The sequence below is a fragment of the Scyliorhinus canicula genome, chromosome 10 (genome assembly GCF_902713615.1).
Source record: "Scyliorhinus canicula chromosome 10, sScyCan1.1, whole genome shotgun sequence".
NCBI classification, from domain to species: Eukaryota; Metazoa; Chordata; class Chondrichthyes; order Carcharhiniformes; family Scyliorhinidae; genus Scyliorhinus; species Scyliorhinus canicula.
In genome coordinates this window covers 180296510-180315484 of record NC_052155.1, presented here as the reverse complement: position 1 = coordinate 180315484, position 18975 = coordinate 180296510, and the positions used below count along the sequence as shown (strand labels likewise).

The 18975-nt window shown below is 46.1% G+C and overlaps 1 protein-coding gene across 2 annotated transcripts in view; it reads left to right on the top strand.

The window, feature by feature from the left end:
- nfatc1 (nuclear factor of activated T cells 1) overlaps positions 1-18975 on the top strand; it is a 280623-nt gene that overhangs the window by 143944 nt on the left and 117704 nt on the right. The window contains exons 9-10 of one of the 2 annotated variants that reach the window (XM_038810247.1): positions 17328-18023; positions 18188-18232. In XM_038810247.1, coding sequence (XP_038666175.1) covers positions 17328-18023; positions 18188-18232 — 741 coding nt within the window. The remainder of the gene's footprint in view (positions 1-17327; positions 18024-18187; positions 18233-18975) is intronic. The other variant, XM_038810248.1, reaches the window with a different exon arrangement.

The window sequence follows — 18975 nt, the reverse complement described above, 5'->3', positions numbered from 1 at the left end:
CGTTGGTATCTCCGCCCCCCACAGGCCCCACACTTACCTGTCGCGCGCTGTTCACGCCGGCAGCGACCAGCTGTGGTTGCTGCCGGCATGAACAGGTCGGGATCGTCAGGCCGCTCGGCCCATCTGGGCCGGAGAATCGCTGGTCGCCATGAAAAACGGCGACCGGCGATTCTCCAAGCGGCGTGTCGCAAAACGCGACACGCCATTTTGGGGGGGTGGGAGAATCGCGGGGGGTGCCAGAGCGGCCCTCCCGCAATTCTCCCACCCGGCCTGGGGAGCGGAGAATCGTGCCCTCTGTTCTTGCCAGCAGCGCACCCTCTCATCCCGGCGGCATGGGGCTGGTCGCGATGGGAAATCCCATTGGCCGGCGGTGGGAACGGAGAATCCCGCTGCTGGCTACGCCGCCGAGGAACTCCTGGCTGGGGCCACGGAGAATTCACCCCTCTGCCTTTAGCACTCCTTCAGGCAGTGAGTGCTAGACCACTGCCACACTCTGGACGAAAGAAATGTCTTCTCAACTGCCTTCTAATCCTTCCATTAATTATTTCAAATCTTTGTCCCCTGGATATTAACCCCTCTGCTCAAATCCTGCCTGTGGCGCGATGACTAGAATTGTGAAAAGTACCATAGCTGTGGCCTAATTAGCGTTTTATACAGTTTTTGCATGATCTCCCCGCTCTAACATTCTCTGCGTTAGTTAATAAAGTAAAGAATCCTGTATGCCTTCTAAACAACATTATCTACCTCTCCTATTACCTTGAGGGAACTGATACAGATATTATTAGCCAGCATGAGCAGCCTGATTACTTCACAATAATGCGCAAATGGCGCATGCTGCAAGTTGAGTTGCATGACTCCCCAGGGTCAGTAGAACAAATAATAAGACTCCTGCGTTGTATAGAGAATGTGAAACCAAAAGCAATAGCGAATGTAAAGTTAATTTTTATGGGCTGTCTGTTGGTGGAGAAGCCATGAAGGATCATTAGACATTGCAATATCTTAGAATGGGCCAGCGCACTTTGATTTAAATCTATGCTCGTAAAGAGAGACTTGCATTGCACCTTTCCTAGCCTCAGCATGGTACCAAAGTACTTCACAGCCAGTGAAGTTATTTTAAAGCCAATTAACTGGTCTAATGTCAGAAGCACACCGGCCAATCTGAGCATAATCAACTCCCACAAACAACAATGTAGTAATGATAAGATCATCTGCTTGAGTGACAAATACTGCCCGCACTAGTTGTAGCTCCTCACCTCTTCTTTGAACCGAGGGATGGGACCTTTTACATCTACCTGAGAGAGCAAATGGGGGGCCCTCAGTTTAATGTCTCACCTGAAAGGTATCACCTCTAACAGCGCTCCATCCATATTGCTCTGGAATGCCAGCCTAGATTTATGGGCTCCGGTCTCGGGAGTAGGACTTGAACCACTAAGCCAGGACTAGGGCGGCATGGCAGCACAGTGGTTAGCACAGTTGTTTCACAGCTCCAGGTTCCCAGGTTCGATTCCCTGCTTGGGTCACTGTCTGTGCGGAGTCTGCTTGTTCTGCCCGTGCCTGCGTGGGTTTCCTCCGGGTGCCCCGGTTTCCTCCCACAGGCCAAAGATGTGCAGGTTAGGTGGATTGGCCATGCTAAATTGCCCTTGGTGTCCAAAAAGGTTGGGTGGGGTTACTGGGCTACGGGAATAGGGTGGCGGTGGGCTTGGGTAGGGTACTCTTTCCAAGGGCTGATGTAGACTTGATGGGCCGAATGGCCTCCTTCTGCACTGTAAATTCTATGATCTATGACTGGTGTGCCCGTGGACCCTTTTTGCATTGACATGTTGGGTGCAGTTCACGCCAGTCCCATCTTGAAGGTATCCCCTCAGTCACCCCACTCTCAGCAATGGCTCGGCCCGGTGGCACAGTGGTTAGCACTGCTGCCTCACGGCACCAAGGTCCCAGGTTCGCTCCCGGCTCTGGGTCAGTGTCCAGTGTGGGATTTGCACATTCTCCCAGTGATTGCCTGGGTTTTGCCCCCACAACCCCAAAGATGTGCAGGGTAGGTAAATTGGCCGCGCTAAATTGCCCCTTAGTTGTATAAAAATGAATTGGGCACTCTAAATTGGTCAACCGGTCCATAGGTTTCAATTTTTTGGGTACCGTGGTCGTGTAAATGCAAATTGGTGCTGACACCAGGGGGAGTTTTTGATCTTGAGGGATGAGATGAAAGAAAAGCATGCTTGGACATTGTTGTTGTAAACGATGTGACCGATTGACCTCAGAAATGTCACTGACTGATATTTAAGCAGAGCAACAATACAAATCAACAAGCTGGTGACAAAAGACGATAAAGCTTTCTTCAATTACATCACAATATTTAATGGGTGCGTGTTATGAGATGAAATAAGTTTAAGTTGATCAGCACTCAGATGAAAACTCATGCTGTCGAAATGCTTGTAAAGGCTCATAAATTGTGCTTGAAAAGCTGAGCAATTTCAGTTGCAGGTACAGAGAAGCCACAGTGTTATTAATAAAAAAAAAGGACTGTTGCCATTTTAATGCACTTCTGAATTGCATTAGGATATATATTACATGCATAACTCAACAAAAAAATGTTGGAGCTCGATTCATTCCCAGGCTCTATATGCAATCTTCATTGATCAATGGACAAAGATGCATGATTGATGCATGTTATCGGGGACATCAGATCTAAGCAATTGCTTTGTCAAAAAACAAAATTAGCAGCATTTATTATCATGCGCCACTGCTGAGATTTCGAATGTACAAAATTCGAACAGGTGCAGGCTATGCAACCCCTCAAGCCTGCTCTGTTGAGTGAGATCATGGCTGATCTCCAACCTCAATCCCACTTTCCGCCTCTTGCTCATATCTCTCGATTCCCGTCGTTTTCAAAGATCTATCAACCCCAACCTTGGCTATAATCATTGACCAAGCATTCGCACCCAAGCATTGGATTGGATTGGATTTGTTTATTGTCACGTGTATCGAGGTACAGTGAAAAGTATTTTTCTGCGAGCAGCTCAACAGATCATTAAGTACATGAAAAGAAAAGGAAATAAAAGAAAATACATAATAGGGCAACACAAGGTACACAACATAAGCACCGGCATCGGATGAAGCATACAGGGGTGGAGTGTTAATGAGGTCAGTCCATAAGAGGGTCGTTTCGGAGTCTGGTAACATCGGAGTCTGGGAGATAGCTGCTACCATTCGCAACCTTCTGAGTGAGGAAATTTATTTTCCCCTCAGTCTGAAATAGCTGGCCTGTACTTGAAGCAATGACTCCCGATTCCAGATTCTCCAGGCAGCGAGAGAAGCAGCCTCTCGGCAGCTGCACTGTCAAGGCCTCGGCGAAGGTTCGATCTTTAAATGAGATCTCCCCATATTCTTCTAACCTGGGGCCTCAATTCAATGAACAAAAGCAGCAAATGTTTTTTTTAATGGGCTTATACACAATGTGCACTGTTTTGAGTAACTTTACCAAAAGCTGAAGGTAATGGGGCGTCATAACAAATCTTATAATAAAATGGTTGTGTAGGCTTCCCTATGGTATTTGATCATGGGGCTCCAATTCAATGCACCTGATGTCACATTTTGTGACGGCACAAAGCTCTTCAAAGACCCACCCTTTGTTACAGATACAAAGATACATGAAAAGGATCGAGAAAAAAATAAAAGAAAGCCAGCCATTCATTATGGCGTCTTTTGGAGCTGGAGAAGACCTTTGCAGGCATTTTCAGCTGACCTCAGTTGTTAACAAGCAACTATGGTTTCTGGCACTTGTCGATGTAGACCATGTCCTTACAGGGAATACTTGAGCAGTGGGCTCAAGGGAACAGTTCAAATTAAACACAGCTCCATTTAACAACCACAAGTTGCAGCTGTCCCCAGGACTAAACAGAAGCATCGCCATGGGAGATCCAATGGTACTTGATTGTAGATTTAATTTTTACCTGACGGGTTTTATTTTGAATTCATTGGTAACTAGAGCGTATTTCTTCATAATTTTTTTTTCTTACGTTTAGAATACCCGATTCTTTTTTTTCCCTATTCAGGGGAAATGTAGCGCGGCCAATCCACCTATGCTGCACATAGGTTTGGGTTGTGGGGGTGAGACCCACGCAGACACGGGGAGAATGTGCAAAGTTCACACCGACGCGACCCGGGGCCGGGATCGATTCCTTCATAACATTTAGCCTTTAAGAAACTGTTGTTCGGTAATCGGTGCAGGAAAAATACTGGAAGGAGCGCTATTTACCACAAATATTTATTGTGGTTCAGTGAATGGCAGTCTCTCCTCTGAGTAAGGAGCTTATGGGCTCAAGCCCCGCCTGCAGAGACGAGAGCATAAAAATCAAGGCCGGCACTTCAGTGGAGAACTGAGGGGGGGGGGGGGGGGGGGAGGGGTTGGGGGCACGGGGTGGGGGTAGGAAGCTGCACAGATTGAACTGCTGACTTTCAAATGAGGCGACTGCCCACTCAGGTGCGCCTAAAAGCTCGCACATGAAGAGCAGGATTGTTTTCCCGGTCAACACATATCCCTCAGCCACCAACGAAAGCAGGTGATCTGGTCATCCGTTCCATTGCTGCTTGGGAAGACGTGCTGTGTATAATATGGCTCCTGTTTGAAACCGTAATTGCGAGATCGTGACAGACGCCACACTCTGTCTTCAAGCCCGCCTTGTGCTTGACTAAGATCAAGTATTAACGTACAATTTTGACCTTCCAAGAGCTTTCATTAGTACTGATCTCATGACTGGTTGGCAGGCATTTCATCTATGGAAAATATAAACAGCTTCAGCAGCTTCATATTTCTAAGCACACAGCAAAGTTTGATCTGCATTCCGAATCTGTCACTATAACTCAACTTTAAAATTTGAAAGCAATTTAGTTGGTAATTATGTGAAGTTATAGTATTGCTCCTAGACCATTAGTGTTTATTTTGTCTGAGGCGCAGTTCTGTTTAACCGTCAATGCTTGTCTTGTTAACTTCAGTGAACATTTTGGACTAATTGGTATGAAGTCAGGCTATATTACATTCTGTACAGTTTCGCTTACAGACTATTAGAGATGCTGTGAAAAAAATCAAATGAGTTGCATTAAATAACTATTCGAGGGGCACATGAGGACGATAAGTAGTGTACACAATGCATGGAACCTGTGATCTGGACATTAGCAGATTTTTTTAAGTTTTTACACTCCTTTTATCATTTTCTGCACTTGGCAATTGCAGAAATGTTTCAAGTTGGTGAACGATAAAATGACTCAGTATTAGCTTGTCTTCCTTGACATGGCTTATGATATGTTAAAACACACGTTGGTTGATGTTAATGGTAGCAATGCACCAAAACATGCAGTGTCTCTGTTTATAATACCATTGATCTGAGCCTTTGCTCATTCTGAAAAACTTGAGAAAATACAGTCCCTGTTTTCCTGTAGATGACACGGTTCTGGTCTCCCACCATTTAATTCCTTTATTTTTTTTCCTCGCCTCCTCCTTTCTCTCACAGGCACTTTCATTGTTGTCTGGGCCTGTCTCTGACTCTCTCTTTCTCATTGGTGTAAGTCGCTCCTTGATTCTGTTTCATCCACTTGTATGAGTTGCACACAGTTTCCATCTCTCTGTAACTCTTTCATTCTTTGTGTTTTCCTCCTGGCAGCTTGGTATTCTTGTATATCTCTTGGAGCGGAGGTCTTGTGGGGCATTGGGTGGTGTCCCTGCCTCTGAGCTAGAAGCTCTGACATTGAGTCTCACCCCAATACGTGATGGCCAAGGAAGGTGCATTCATAACTCCGCCTAACAGGTTGAGTGTCAACCTGTAAATTCTTCCAACACGTGCCAATGGCTGGCATTAAGTGCAGGAGAGAATCCTGATTAGACATGTGATGGAAAGAAAGTTGGAGCTTCTACCATCTTTGTCCATAGCTCAGACTGCATGTAAAAAGAAGTGTTGGCACCGCAACCTGGTCTCCATGAGTTTACTGAAACACGCAACCGCCCCATCTTTTGTCTGGTATCTCTATCTCTCTCTCTCCCTCTCTCTTTTCCTGCTACATGGCTCACTCTCTCCTTATCATCTCAACTGCCACAGAATTTGGAGCCAGAGTTTAGGATCCTAACCTCGATTGAGTGTGTAGCAGTCATCCCTGTCTGAAAGTGGACTGCTTGATGTGTCATCTCATGAGAGTTGGGTGGAGATGATGGGAACCAGGTCCTGGGCTGAGAAAGAGTGGGAAGCGCTGTGTGAAAGAAGGAACAAGAATTGAGCTCGGAACATAATTATAATTAATCAATATTAATGCTATTTGTACTTAGCTTCTATTATTGTTACTCAGCCTTTTAGCAAGACCTAATGTATGTTATTGTTACTTTCCTGGACACAAAGAATCAAGAGTTGCATTGGTTAAAAAATATCTCGCCTGAATATACCTCCACAATATGATGAAATTATTCCTTAAACCAGCATGCAACTCAAACCTTATAAAATCAAAATGTGGCTTACCAAAAGATTTAACTGGATTAAAAGTGGGGGCGGAGGTGGGGGAAGGGTGGGGATTAATCATGCCTCGAGCAACTGACAGAAACTTTTAACTAATTCCACTATTATTATTAAGGGGAAGCATATGGGATTGGAATCCATCACGCACTAGCCTCACGAGTACGGGCCAAAAATTATTCAGCTTGCTTTTTTTTTGTATCGAATCACGATAGAAGCCGAACAAAAGAATGAACTCAAATGGTTTTGAAGTAAAAGCGGAATGGGTTTAACAATGAATTAATGAAACTCTGTCTCAAATCTTTGAAGGTATCTGGAGGGCGATTCTCCCAAATGGAGCCCAAGTGTTGAGGACCCGGGTTCGATCCTGACCCCGGGTCACTGTCCATGTGGTGTTTGCACATTCTCCCCGTGTCTGCGTGGGTCTCACCCCGTAACTCAAAAATGTGCAGGGTAGGTGAGTTGGCCATGCTAAATTGCCCCTTACTTGGAAAAGTTTTTTAAAAAATGTACCACCCACCATTTTGGCAAAGGTGGAAGTATGAGAACTCAGTACCAGCATCTGATTATGAATCTGTGGTGAATGTGATTCACACGGGATTATAATCTGTATATATATGTGTCTACATTGTAAGTGCAGTTGCACTACCTGACCACCAGGGGGAGTAGCTCTGGGAATACTCGAGAGTTGTACTGGGCTTCTCCCTTGGCCCCGCCCAGGACTCCTCCCCCCGGGAGCTGCTGTATAAAGATCAGTGCCACAGGGTCAACCGGCCAGTTCACCGAATGTTCAACGGCTAACTGGCTGGCTCTGTTGTAAGTGTATTAAAACCGCTATTCTAATCCTACAAGCACGTGTCCGTAGAATTGTTGGTTCCAACAGAACCAAGTGTTAGGTTTTGTGCATATGCAAATAAGGGATCCAATCCCTGTTGGCTCAACATTCCTTTCCAGAATTAGGCTTCCCCAAATGGAGGACAAGGTGACCAAGTCGACATTTAGCCTGACTACATTAAAGGGACTGCTGGTAAGGGGCAAGTGACAGTCGTGAGAAACAAGTGCCAGGAAACAAACATCTCCAACAAGTGAGACAATCTAACCATCTCTCCTTGACATTCAACCACATTACCATTGCTGACTCCCACACCATCAACATCCTGGCGATTACTATTGACCCAAAAGTCTTACAGCTCTATCAGAGCAGATCATAGAGCTGGGAATTCTGAAGCGAGTTAATTCACCTACGGGCTACCCAAGGCCTGTCCACCATCAGCAAGGCACAAGTCATGAGTCTGAGTGAACGCTCACAATGGAGTGCGAATGTAGCTCCAACGACACTCAAGACGCTCAACGCCAAGGGAAGCATTGCTGCTTCACGGCGCCGAGGTCTCAGGTTCGATCACGGCTCTGGGTCACTGTCCGTGTGGAGTTTGCACATTCTCCCCGTGTTTGCATTGGCTTCGCCCCCACAACCTAAAGGATGTGCAGGGTAGGTGGATTGGCCACGCTAAATTGCCCCTTAATTGGAAAAAATGAATTGGGTACTCTAAATTTATAAAATGAAAGAAGCTCAACGCCATGCTTGGCACACCATCCACCACTTTAAACATTTATTCCTAAAACCCCCGCTGCAGTGTGTACCATGTAGAAGATGCAATGCAGCAAGTCACCAAGGCTCCTTTGACAGCATCCTCCAAACCTGTCACCTCTACCACCCAGGAGTACAAGGTTAGCAGATGCATGGGGCCGCCATTTGCCACCTGCAAGTTCCTCTCGAAGTCAGTCACCATCCTGATTTGGGAGTATTGTTGTTCCTTCACTATTGTTGGGTCAACTTTCTGGAACTCCCTAACAGCACTGTGGGTGTAGCTATGCCACATAGACTGCAGCGGTTAAAGAAGGCAGCTTACCACCATCTTCTCGAGGGCAATTAGGGATGGGTATTAAGTGCTGTCCTTACATTCGACCCTTACATACCAAGAATGATTTTTTTCCAAGGCAGGTTTTGAACGTGCTCCACCCAGCGCTGGAACAGTGGGAGGGAGGGGGAGTGTGGGGGGGACAGGGGAACGGTTACAGCACCTCTGTGGGGTGGATTCTAGCTACTGCTAGCATGGGCTGTGAGGACCTGCCTCTTGGTCTGCCTGGAACTCTGGCTTCCAGGCAGTTAAACTTTCCCTTTCCAACCTGGAGGCCGGCTGGGAAATCCCAAAAGTCTTCAATGGGCCTTGAGCGGCCCTTAATGAGCCGGATTGCCTACTCTGAAATTGGCCCAGAGAAGCTCGGGAAAGCTGGGAAACTGCCACACAGACCAACTGCCCATGCTTGCCTGTGCTGCCAGCCCTGGTGAACATCAAGTCCATTATCAATGGGGTAGAGATTGACCTGTTTTCATTTCATTTGTGGTTTGAGAAAAGTCGCCAACCTCGTTGAGCCTGGGTGGGTCGGGGGTGGAGTGGGCCTGGCTTGAAAGTAAGCCCGGCTTTCTTGGAATACATGCACAAAAGGAGTTGGAACGTGTTAAATGTTTTCTTCTGGTGAATGTTAACTTTGAAACAATCTGTGATAACTCCCCAGAGGGGTGCAAAAGAAAAACAAAACGTACTTTATTCAGTGCAGCCACACACACTGTTCCAAATCATCTCTATTATAGTTATTACCCATAAGGTCCCAATAGATGCCTCCAAGCAAGGTCCATTTTGGTAGGCTAAACATTGCCTGCCATTAGACTAAACACCGCCTGGCATTGCAATTTACCATCCTGTCGTAAGACAGGTTGCAGGAATTCCCAACTTTATTTTTAAAACATATTTGGCAGCAACAGAGAGAGATCTTGTATGGTCTCAAACAAAAGCCTCCCAACTCTTACTGGATGCAAAGACGTGAGGGTATCGGTAAGCTTACTGCAAGTATTGGGAACCTAACAGAACCAATGCTGTCCAGGCACCAAAGACAGGGCAGCATTGAGTGAATTAAAGTTTTAAGAGATTTCTAAGATCCACTACATAAGCTCGTGGCTAGGTTTTATAGAATCATAGAAACCATAGTTTGAGTGATTTATTTTACAATGTGTTTCAGCTTGTTGTAATTTTTAAATTTGCAAATACCTCATCAGCTGCTCAAAAAAAGCACAAAAATAAACGTCTTTGATGAAATAACTGAGGGTAGTGCGGTTGATGTTGTGTCTATAGACTTTCGAAGGGCGTTTGATAAATACCACATGAAGGATTTGTTAGTAAAATTTAAGCCCATGGGTTTAAAGGGGCAGGTGGCGGAAGCGCAGATATAAAATTAGCAAAGGGACAGAAAGCAGTGAGTAATGATCATAGAATCATAGAATCCCTACAGTGCAGAAGGAGGCCATTTGGCCCATTGAGTTTGCACCGACCCTCTGAAAGAGCACTCTACCTAAGCCCACTCCCCCACCCTATCCCTGTGACCCCATCTAACCTTTGGTCACCGAAGGGCAATTTAGCGCGGCCAATCCACCTAACCTGCACATCTTTGGATGTGGATGAGAAGGTTGTTTTACAGACTGGAATGGAGGTGTGTAATGGTTCCCCAGATGGAGGGATATATATTAACGGTCTGGATTTGGGTAGAACGGCCATAATTTCAAAGTTTGCAGCTGCCATTTAAAAAAAAATTATTTACGGGATGTGGGCATCGCTGGTTAGGCCAGCATTTATTGCCCATCCCTAGTTGCCCTTCAAAAGGTGGTGGTGAGTTGCCTTCTTGAACCGCTGCCGCCATTGAGATGTAGGTACACCCACTGTGCTGTTAGGGAGACAGTTCCAGGATGTTGCCTCAACGACAGGGAAGAAGCGGCGACATATTTCCAAGTCAGGATGGCGAGTGACTTGGAGGGGAACCTCCAGGTGATGGGGTTCCCGGGTATCTGCTGCTCTTGTCCTCTTAGATGGTAGTGGTCGTGGGTTTGGAAGGTGCTGAATCATGGAACTGAGGCATGTGGTGAACAGTGAGGGGGACCATAATGGAATCTAAGAGAAAATAGGCCGCCTGATGAAATGGGCAGGCATGTGCTCAAAGGAATTTAATTAAAAGAAGTCTGAAGCGATCGATTTTTGTTGGAAACGAGGCAGTATGAATTAAATTATACAATCTTAAAGGAGGTGCAAGTCTCACTAAGACCTGTTTTGCATTAGCTCAGTTTTGTGTGCTGTTTGTGCAGTGGTTATCGTCTTCACCTCACACACGCAAGGTCCCTGGTTTGAACCTGAGCAGAAACATGACCAGAGAGATCTGGGAGTGTATGGGCACAAATCTTTGAAGGTAGAAAGACAGGTTGATAAAATAAGTGGGATCCATGGCTTTATAAATGAAGGCATAAAGTACAACATTGAGGAAGCAGTCGGACTCTGGTTACGCTCCAGTTGGAGCACTATGGGTGCCACATATTGAGGTGGGATTTCAAGGCTTTAGACCGTAGGACCATAAGACATCAGAGCAGACGTAGGCCATTTGATCCATCGGGTCTGCTCCGCCATCCAGTGAGATCATGGCTGATGTGATACAATCCACAACTCCACTCTCCCGCCTTACCCCCATAACCCTTGATTACTTTACTGTTTAACAATGTGTCTATCTCAGCCTTGAGCATAGTTAACGACCCTACCTCTGCAACTCTGTGTGGTAAAGAAGTCGACAGATTCACCACCCTCTGATAAAAGAAATTCCTCCTCATCTCTGTCTTAAATGGGCGACCCCATACTCTGATATTTTGCCCTCTGGTCCGAGACTCTCTCACAAGAGGAAACATCCCCTCAGCATCTACCCTGTCAAGCCCTCCTGAGATGGAGGCTCACTACAGTGGTAGAGGGAATGAGAGATTTCAGTTCTGCAGAAAGATTGAAGGAATCGGGATTGTTCTCCTTCGAATGGAAAAGGTTAAGCAAAGATTCAATAGTTCAAACATTGAAGGGTTTTGAAAGTGTAATTTTTTTTAAATTAAGGGGCAAATTAGCCTGGCCAATCCACCTGCCCTGCACATCTTTGGGTTTGTGGGGTGGGATCCACGCAGACATGGGGAGAATGTGCAAACTCCACATGGACAGTGACCTGGGGCCAGGATCGAACCCTGGTCCTCGGCGCCGTGAGGCAATAGTGTGCCACACTTGAAAGAGTAATTAAGTCAAAACCGTTTTCAGTGCTGTAAGGGTCGATAACCAGAGGTCTCAGATTTAGAATATTGAAAGGAAGCAGAAGGGGGATGAGGAGAAAAGTTTTACACAGCGAATTATTGTGAACTGGAATGCACTGTTTGAAATGATGGTGAAAGCAAACTAAATGACATGCAGTAGAGAACTGGATAAGTCCTTGGAAAACATACATCTGCAGGGCCATAGATATGATCAGAGAAGTGGGACTAATGGGATCGCTCTTTCATAAGAACCAGCAGAAACACGATGGGCCAAATAGTCTCATTATGTGCCTTATCATTGTGCAATTCTATAAGTTTTTTTGTAACAAATTTGTTGAATCAGTTCGATGATACTTGCTGGCTTGTGACTGATAACTCGAGAATAAAACCCTGAGCCGTTTGATTGCTCTGTTTCAAGCTGGTTACTATATCCTCATTAGGACTTTTGTTTGATCTGCTGAGTACATTTTGCTGCTTTTGATCCGTTCACAATTGGGCAATCAACTGTTTGATTGGCAGCTGAACAGATAATGGTTAAATTGAGCTTTCCAAACTTGTGACGCCTCTGAAGTGTGATGCTTCTGAAATGGTGCACTTGGTGGAGCGATATTTATAGGAGGTGCAACAGGGCAGATGTTCACTCAGCATTTTATTTCAAACTATGCTGTAGATGTTTGCCTTTCGCAGTCCACACGGAGTTTTGTGCCCTGGAAACACACATTGTAAATTCATGTGTGCATCCAGATAGTGGGGAAACCGACGATCCATACATTCAGAAACGGGCCGGAATTCAGGGATCCGCAAATTGGATCCCCACTGGGTTCCAAACTTTTGCCGCAGGCGCTTGAACTCTCTGTGAGAGCCCCCTAAAGTGAACATTTACCACCTGTAGGTAAGTTACATTCTGCTTTTAGAGACAAGGAGAGATCTTACGGATCTTCACGCTAGTGTGATCTTCTGAACCCACCAGTGAGGTGCACCCCCCCCCTCAGTTTTCCGGCTGGGTGGGGTGGAATCAATGGGAGATTCCAAGACCCCGCCGCTGGCCAAAATCGGGCCACCTCCCGCCACCGATAAACCTGCCTTAGCGAGGCCAGAGAATCCCGCCTGAAAGAAGTACCCTCTGAAGCGTTGTCACTTCAGAGTGTGGCAGATACAGCAGCCGATGTTACACAGCAAGCTCCCACAAACAGCAATGAGATAATGGCCAGATCATACACTGGATGTCAGTGCCTCAGTCAATCCCCTTTTCCGAAGTTTCAAAGGTCGCCTTTTTTTAAAAATTCATTCGTTGGATGTGGAAGTAACTGGCTAGGCCAGCATTTATTGCCCAACTCTCCAGTTGCCCTTGATGTCAATATGCCAAGTATGAAAGCGAACCACTCGCGTGGGTGGTCGCCATCTTTGTTGACTGCCATGCAGTGTCTGCTCTGTGCGGGTATGTCAAATTTCCACACATCTTGGCGGCACAGCCTTTATTGCCTGCTTGACCTCTTGCACCCAGTTACAAGGTGCCAATTACTAAAACATGAATTTTCAGGTGAAATTTGAGGTTGATAACTAATGCAAGCATAGCGTGTTGTGGCTGCGCTGGGGGTCGACTCACCTGAAAAGACATGGGCAGGGATTCTCCGATCCTGTGTCGGGTCGGAGAACCGCCAGGGGGGCGTGATAATCGCGCCACGCTGCTCCAACGCCGGGCCAATGATTCTCCGGTGACTGGAGAATCGGCGCCAATCGCGCCCGCGGGTTCGCCGCCATGCCTGTTGGGGGCCGTTGAAAGCCCCCCCCACCGGCCGAGTGCCCGCCGGGTTCGGCTGAGTCCCACCGGCGTGGGTTACGTATGGTCCGACCCGGCGGGACCATGGACTTCTGGCTGCGGAGGCCATCCTGGTGGGGGGGCGGGGGGATTCAACTCCAGGGGGTGGGGGGCCTCCACGGTGGCCAGGCCCACAGTCGGGGCCTACCAATCGGTGGGCAGTCTAATTCTGGGGGGGGTGCAATGTTCCTCCATGCCGGGCCCCTGTAGGGCTCCGCCATATTGCCTGGGGGCCGGCACGGAGACGGCAACCCACGTGCATGCGCGGACCCACACCGGCCGTGGCGCGCCGGCTTTCGAGCACTGGCGCAGCAGACACCACTCTGGCGCCGTACTAGCCCCCGAGGAATGGGTGAATGCCTGGGCCTGGAGGCGCGTTGACACCGGTTTTGATGCTGGCATCAACACTTAGCCGGGATTTCAGAGAATCCAGCCATGTTTTTTGCGGCTGAAAAGCTGAGGGTGTCTTATACGCTGGGTTGACTGATATGACACAATCTATAGTATATTATAGCGATATTGGTTAAAGGATAAATATTGACCGATATGGTAGCCACAGACCACTTCCTCAAATCACTGCTGTCCTTCTGGCAGTGTTGTACCAGAGTAATCAGATAGGTGCTATGATCTGACAGGTAATTGCCATGGTAACCAAATCCCAAAGGGAAACTTGGGGAGCTATCTCAATGATTTTCAATTTGTGTTTTACTATGAGAAGATGTGTGCGGTCACATTTTCCAATCACACTTTTTGGAGATTTTAAATACCAAATTAAAACATTTATCAAGAAAAGAAAACTTAAAAACACATGGTTACATTTACACAGTTAAAATTAATTATACAGTACATTCAACCCAAAAAATTTCTACTTGGGTAGATTCATAAATAAACATCCATTTAAGCAACAGTCCCTACAGATAATTAATCTAGAAAAATTCTAGTAACATTACCACAAAGCACCCACTGTTGCTGCAGGGAAGATATGTCTCCGGGCTTTTCTCTCTCTATGCTGTAAAGAATTTCAAAATCTTTAGGAAAAAAAACTGCTTTCTGAAGCAAAAGGACATGCTTCCAGGGTGGCTGAAGGTTGTTCACTTCACCTCTTCATAGTACTGTCCCAGCACAGCACTCGTACCAGGATGTCTTACTTCCACCCCAAGCAGAGCTTTCAACCTCTCTTTGCGTATATTTTCCTCTTTCATCTTTTTCCAATTGTCCTTATCCCTCTTTGAAAATTACCTTTCTCAGAATATAAAACCCTTGCATGTTCTCCTCGTGGCCACTAACGTCAGGTAACATAAAATCTAACTACTTTGCCTTATTTATTGCGATCTTTGTTAAGTTGTAAACTCCTCCCTACCTCCTTTTGAAATTCAACAGCTAAAAATCCAAATCGTCATTTATCTCTTAATGCAAATTTCTATTAATGAGTTTACTTGGTAGAATATTCAATTTGGCCCTATTCACTTCAAATGCCTGCTTCTCACACATACCCCTTTGATGGCCTCAATTCCACAGGCACTCAGTCCCCAGCTCAATTAAATTAGTCACACACACAGACACACATACAGAGCCCCCACAATCCTCTTTTACAGAATACCACGATACCCCAAATATATTTTCTTTACAGAGGGAAAATTAAGATTCTGACTCAGTGACTATAAAGGAATGGCAATAGATATTCAAATTAGCATTGTATTGCCGTGGAAGTGATGGTATTCTCAGAAAGATATTGCTGATCGCTTCTCGGCCGTTTGGCTAAGATGAGCATGAGGTCAAGTGTAATGTCTGGATCTGATATGTCTCTCTTGTGGGGACCATGAATTGGATTAAATTTGAATTTAAATTGTTTTTTGGAGCAGGCAAGGAGCTGGATATGGGGTTTGCCCCTGTCTACACTCTGAGCTCGGCTTTGTAACTCTGATAAAGTAATAATTAAAAAAACTAAAAATATTGCTGCACTCGTTCTTCTCAGTAAAATAAGTAACATACTGAGAGATAATTGGGGGGGGGGGGGGGCGTTGGGGGGTGGTGGTGGATTTTCTGGCCAATCTTGCCAGTGGGATCTTCCAGCCCCACCAATGGTAGACCCCCATCGTGTGTTTTCCAGCAGTGGGTGTGGGTTCAATGGGACCAGAAGCAGCGGGCCCAGAAGATCCCACTGTCAGTCAATGGCGGACCACCTCCCGCCGGCGAGAAACACATGTGGGAACACGGAAAATACCCCCCATGGTCGAAGGAAGCCTGCTGAATGGATACAGTAGATTCTGTTGAAAGTGGGTGCACGGTAAAAGAAGCAATCACGAGGGCTGCCTTGTCTTGGATGGTGATGTACTTCTTGATTGTTGTGGCTACATCCACTCTGGTGAGTGCTGATTATTCCCGACACACCCTTGACCTGAGCCTGACAGGTGTAAGGAGTCAGGAGTTGAGACACCCGTCACAAATCCCCAGCCTCTGTCCTGTTGTAGCAACAGTGGTCTTGTTTTGGTGGGTGCAGTCGGGGCTCTGGTCAGTGGTGACCACCCAAGTCATTGGTGGCTAAGGAATCAGCAATAGTGATGTTGTTGCAGTTGGCGGGAGAGGTGGTTGGTCTTCTTGTTCAACTCAATGGGCCGAATGGCCTCCTTCTGCACTGTAGGGATTGTATGATTCTATGATCTTAGTGTGAAGGATATCCACATTCTGCAGTAACTCAGCATAGCCTGCTTCGTTAGTCGAATTAGTTGAAAATAAATCAGTCGGAACCAAGACTGAGAGAAACATTTTAAAAACATTTTTATTTGACTTAAATGGCAACGTTAATGTGGAGGGCAGGAGGGGAAATGCATCAAAAAAAACATATGACACTATTTGATAAGTGTATAAATTTGTGGAGACTATATTGAGGCAGTAAACATTAAGAAAGCAAAATTGTCTGGGTTGAATCTTCATTTCTGCTTTCCATCCAGTGATTTATTCCCTGTGAATCCCGGAAAATCTGTGGATATAAAACACTGCTGAAAAGTTCAAAGCACCAGGGTGGGAAATGGTGTTGAGGAGTAAATTAGATTTGTAAAGACCGATGCCTAAATGCTACACACCGTTTTGAGGTATCATTAAATGAGATGTTTGTGTAGTTAATGTGTACATTTTCATTGAGAACGGAGCAGTTATCTTCCTTTGATATCTGCACTCCTGACCTCACTGCAGGCACTGTGATCGAAAGTTCTGACTCTGAAGCAAACTAAACTTTGAGCCATTTAACAGTGACTTTTAGCCAATCTTTTACTGCACTACCTAGTCACAGGCGGAGGAGTGTCAGCTGACTTAATGGCTCTGAACAAAGAAAGGATGAAGGGAGCAGTGGGAGGAAAATTGTGGGTTAAAGACAGATCTGAATGATGTAGACTCCAGTTATGCTATTTTTTCAATCTTGTCATCCACTTCTCCCAACTTGGTAGCACGTAGTAAACTTACGCCATCATTCAGTGGCCTTTGCCAATTGTCTTCACTGGATTTTTCTTAACATTTTGTTTTATCGTGTTCAGATTTTTTGATTCTCAACACAAATAACAAATGTTGTGTGGAAGCTTTGGGTTTAGGCTTCTGCTACAATGTAGGCCTGTAAAAATGTGTTTATACAGTACATTTGTGGATGAGGACGATTCCAAAAAAAATAGATTTCAATATGAGAAACAGCTGTGACTCTCCTGCGCACATGACTCATCCATTTTTATTGGGTGGGTGACTGAAGCCACTGACACACAGAGACTGATTGAGAACTGTGTTTATTTTGCCGAGTCTCCCAGCCACAAACCCACACACACTTGAATATCTATCGTCTTGTTTTTTTCTCTCTCTCCCCCAGTTCCTGTTATAAAAACAGAACCCACCGATGACTACGAGCCCACATTGGTCTACGGGTCGCTTAATCAAGGGATGAACCCAGTGTCCCAGTCCTACTACGCCCAACAGGTCATGACACCCGAGATGACACCGGATCCTGGCCCCTGCCTTGTCAACAGCTTTCCCTCTTGCCAGCAACGAAACGCTGGGTTATCGTCTTCCCCTACGTCAAGTCACAAGCCGCACGAGATCGCACCCGTGTCTTACGCCAAATGCGTCAGCAGCCCAGCCAGCACCCAGCTCAGCCACCAGCAGCCCGGGCTGACAGCGACCACCATCCAGGAAGCCCACCGATCCATCGCCGTGCATCCAAGCTCACCCACTCATTCAGCACGCGTGATGATGCAGCCCCAGATGGGTCAGCATCTGAACAGCAGCTGTTCCCATGGCTTCCAGCAAACTCTGTATCCCAACAGTCTTTCTCCTCAAGGGCCAGTCGCTTCCCCTGAGGCCGCCTACGTGTCGCCGCCCTTCAGCCCGGCGGGCTCTGCAGCCCTGGGTCAGCAGCAGCAGTTTCAGAAGCCTCCAAGAAATGGATCCCAATCAAGTCAATCAATGATGTCACCGGTGCACCAAGAAGACAGTCAGGATTTGACTCCCTTGCAAGTTACAGTGAAGCAGGAGCCGCAGGAACTGGACCAACTGTACCTTGATGATGGTAGGTGCACTATTATCACAATTCTTCCCCTCAGAATGAAGATTAAATTTGAAAGTTGCCTTAATTTATTCTATTTATTACAGGAGTTAATAAATGACCTTAGTAATGGTTACCCCTTGAACTTGCATTAGCGGATTATTTTGACACAGTCTTTCACTCTGCAGGTGATCGAAATATAAAAATCACATGCTTCAGCAGCAGCCTGGCTGGTAAGAAAAGCAGTTGGATAACAATAATATCTACTGCTGTTAAACCCTTCAATTTTTCACATTATTGTGCTAAATAAGATTCATTAAGTGTCTGTATAGCCATTTAGTTATTTGGTGTACAGAGCTTGAGTATTGCTGCTGAAGATTTTCATCTTGCACTCATAGGGACAGATGCAAGAATGCCAAATTTCAAAGGGAAAAACAGCTTATACTTCACAAGAAAAGTGTGCTGATTGGCTGGCAAGTCAACTCTCATTGGCTGAGGCAGTGCCATGCAGAAGGCAGCAGCAGACCATTGTTTTCAAAAACATTTGAAAGGGTTCAATGCCTGGACGTGTTTCTTTTGCCTGCAGAGGACAGGTTGCTGAGTATGAATATATGTAACTTGCAGCAAGAGTGAGTGAGCCGTACTGCGAGCATAGTTTATAATTTTAGGTCTGGATTCTTCCAACAATGGAGAACCTCTCTATTGTTGCAATAATTATGGAAGAGGCCTGAGTCCCACCCTCGAACATGGCATCAACCATTTTCCCGGGGACAGGAATGGGCCTGGGTTGGCATTTGCACCTGTGCAATTGATGGAGACAGTGCCCCCTGAAAATAGCAGCTGTCTCCGCTCGTGTGATTTTTGTGTAAGCACTATCTGAAACCCCATGTTGCAGACTCGACCTGGTAGGAGCAGGTCTGAACTTTGTGGATTCACTTGAATAGCCAGGCTACACTTTTGTATGTTACCCCTTTGG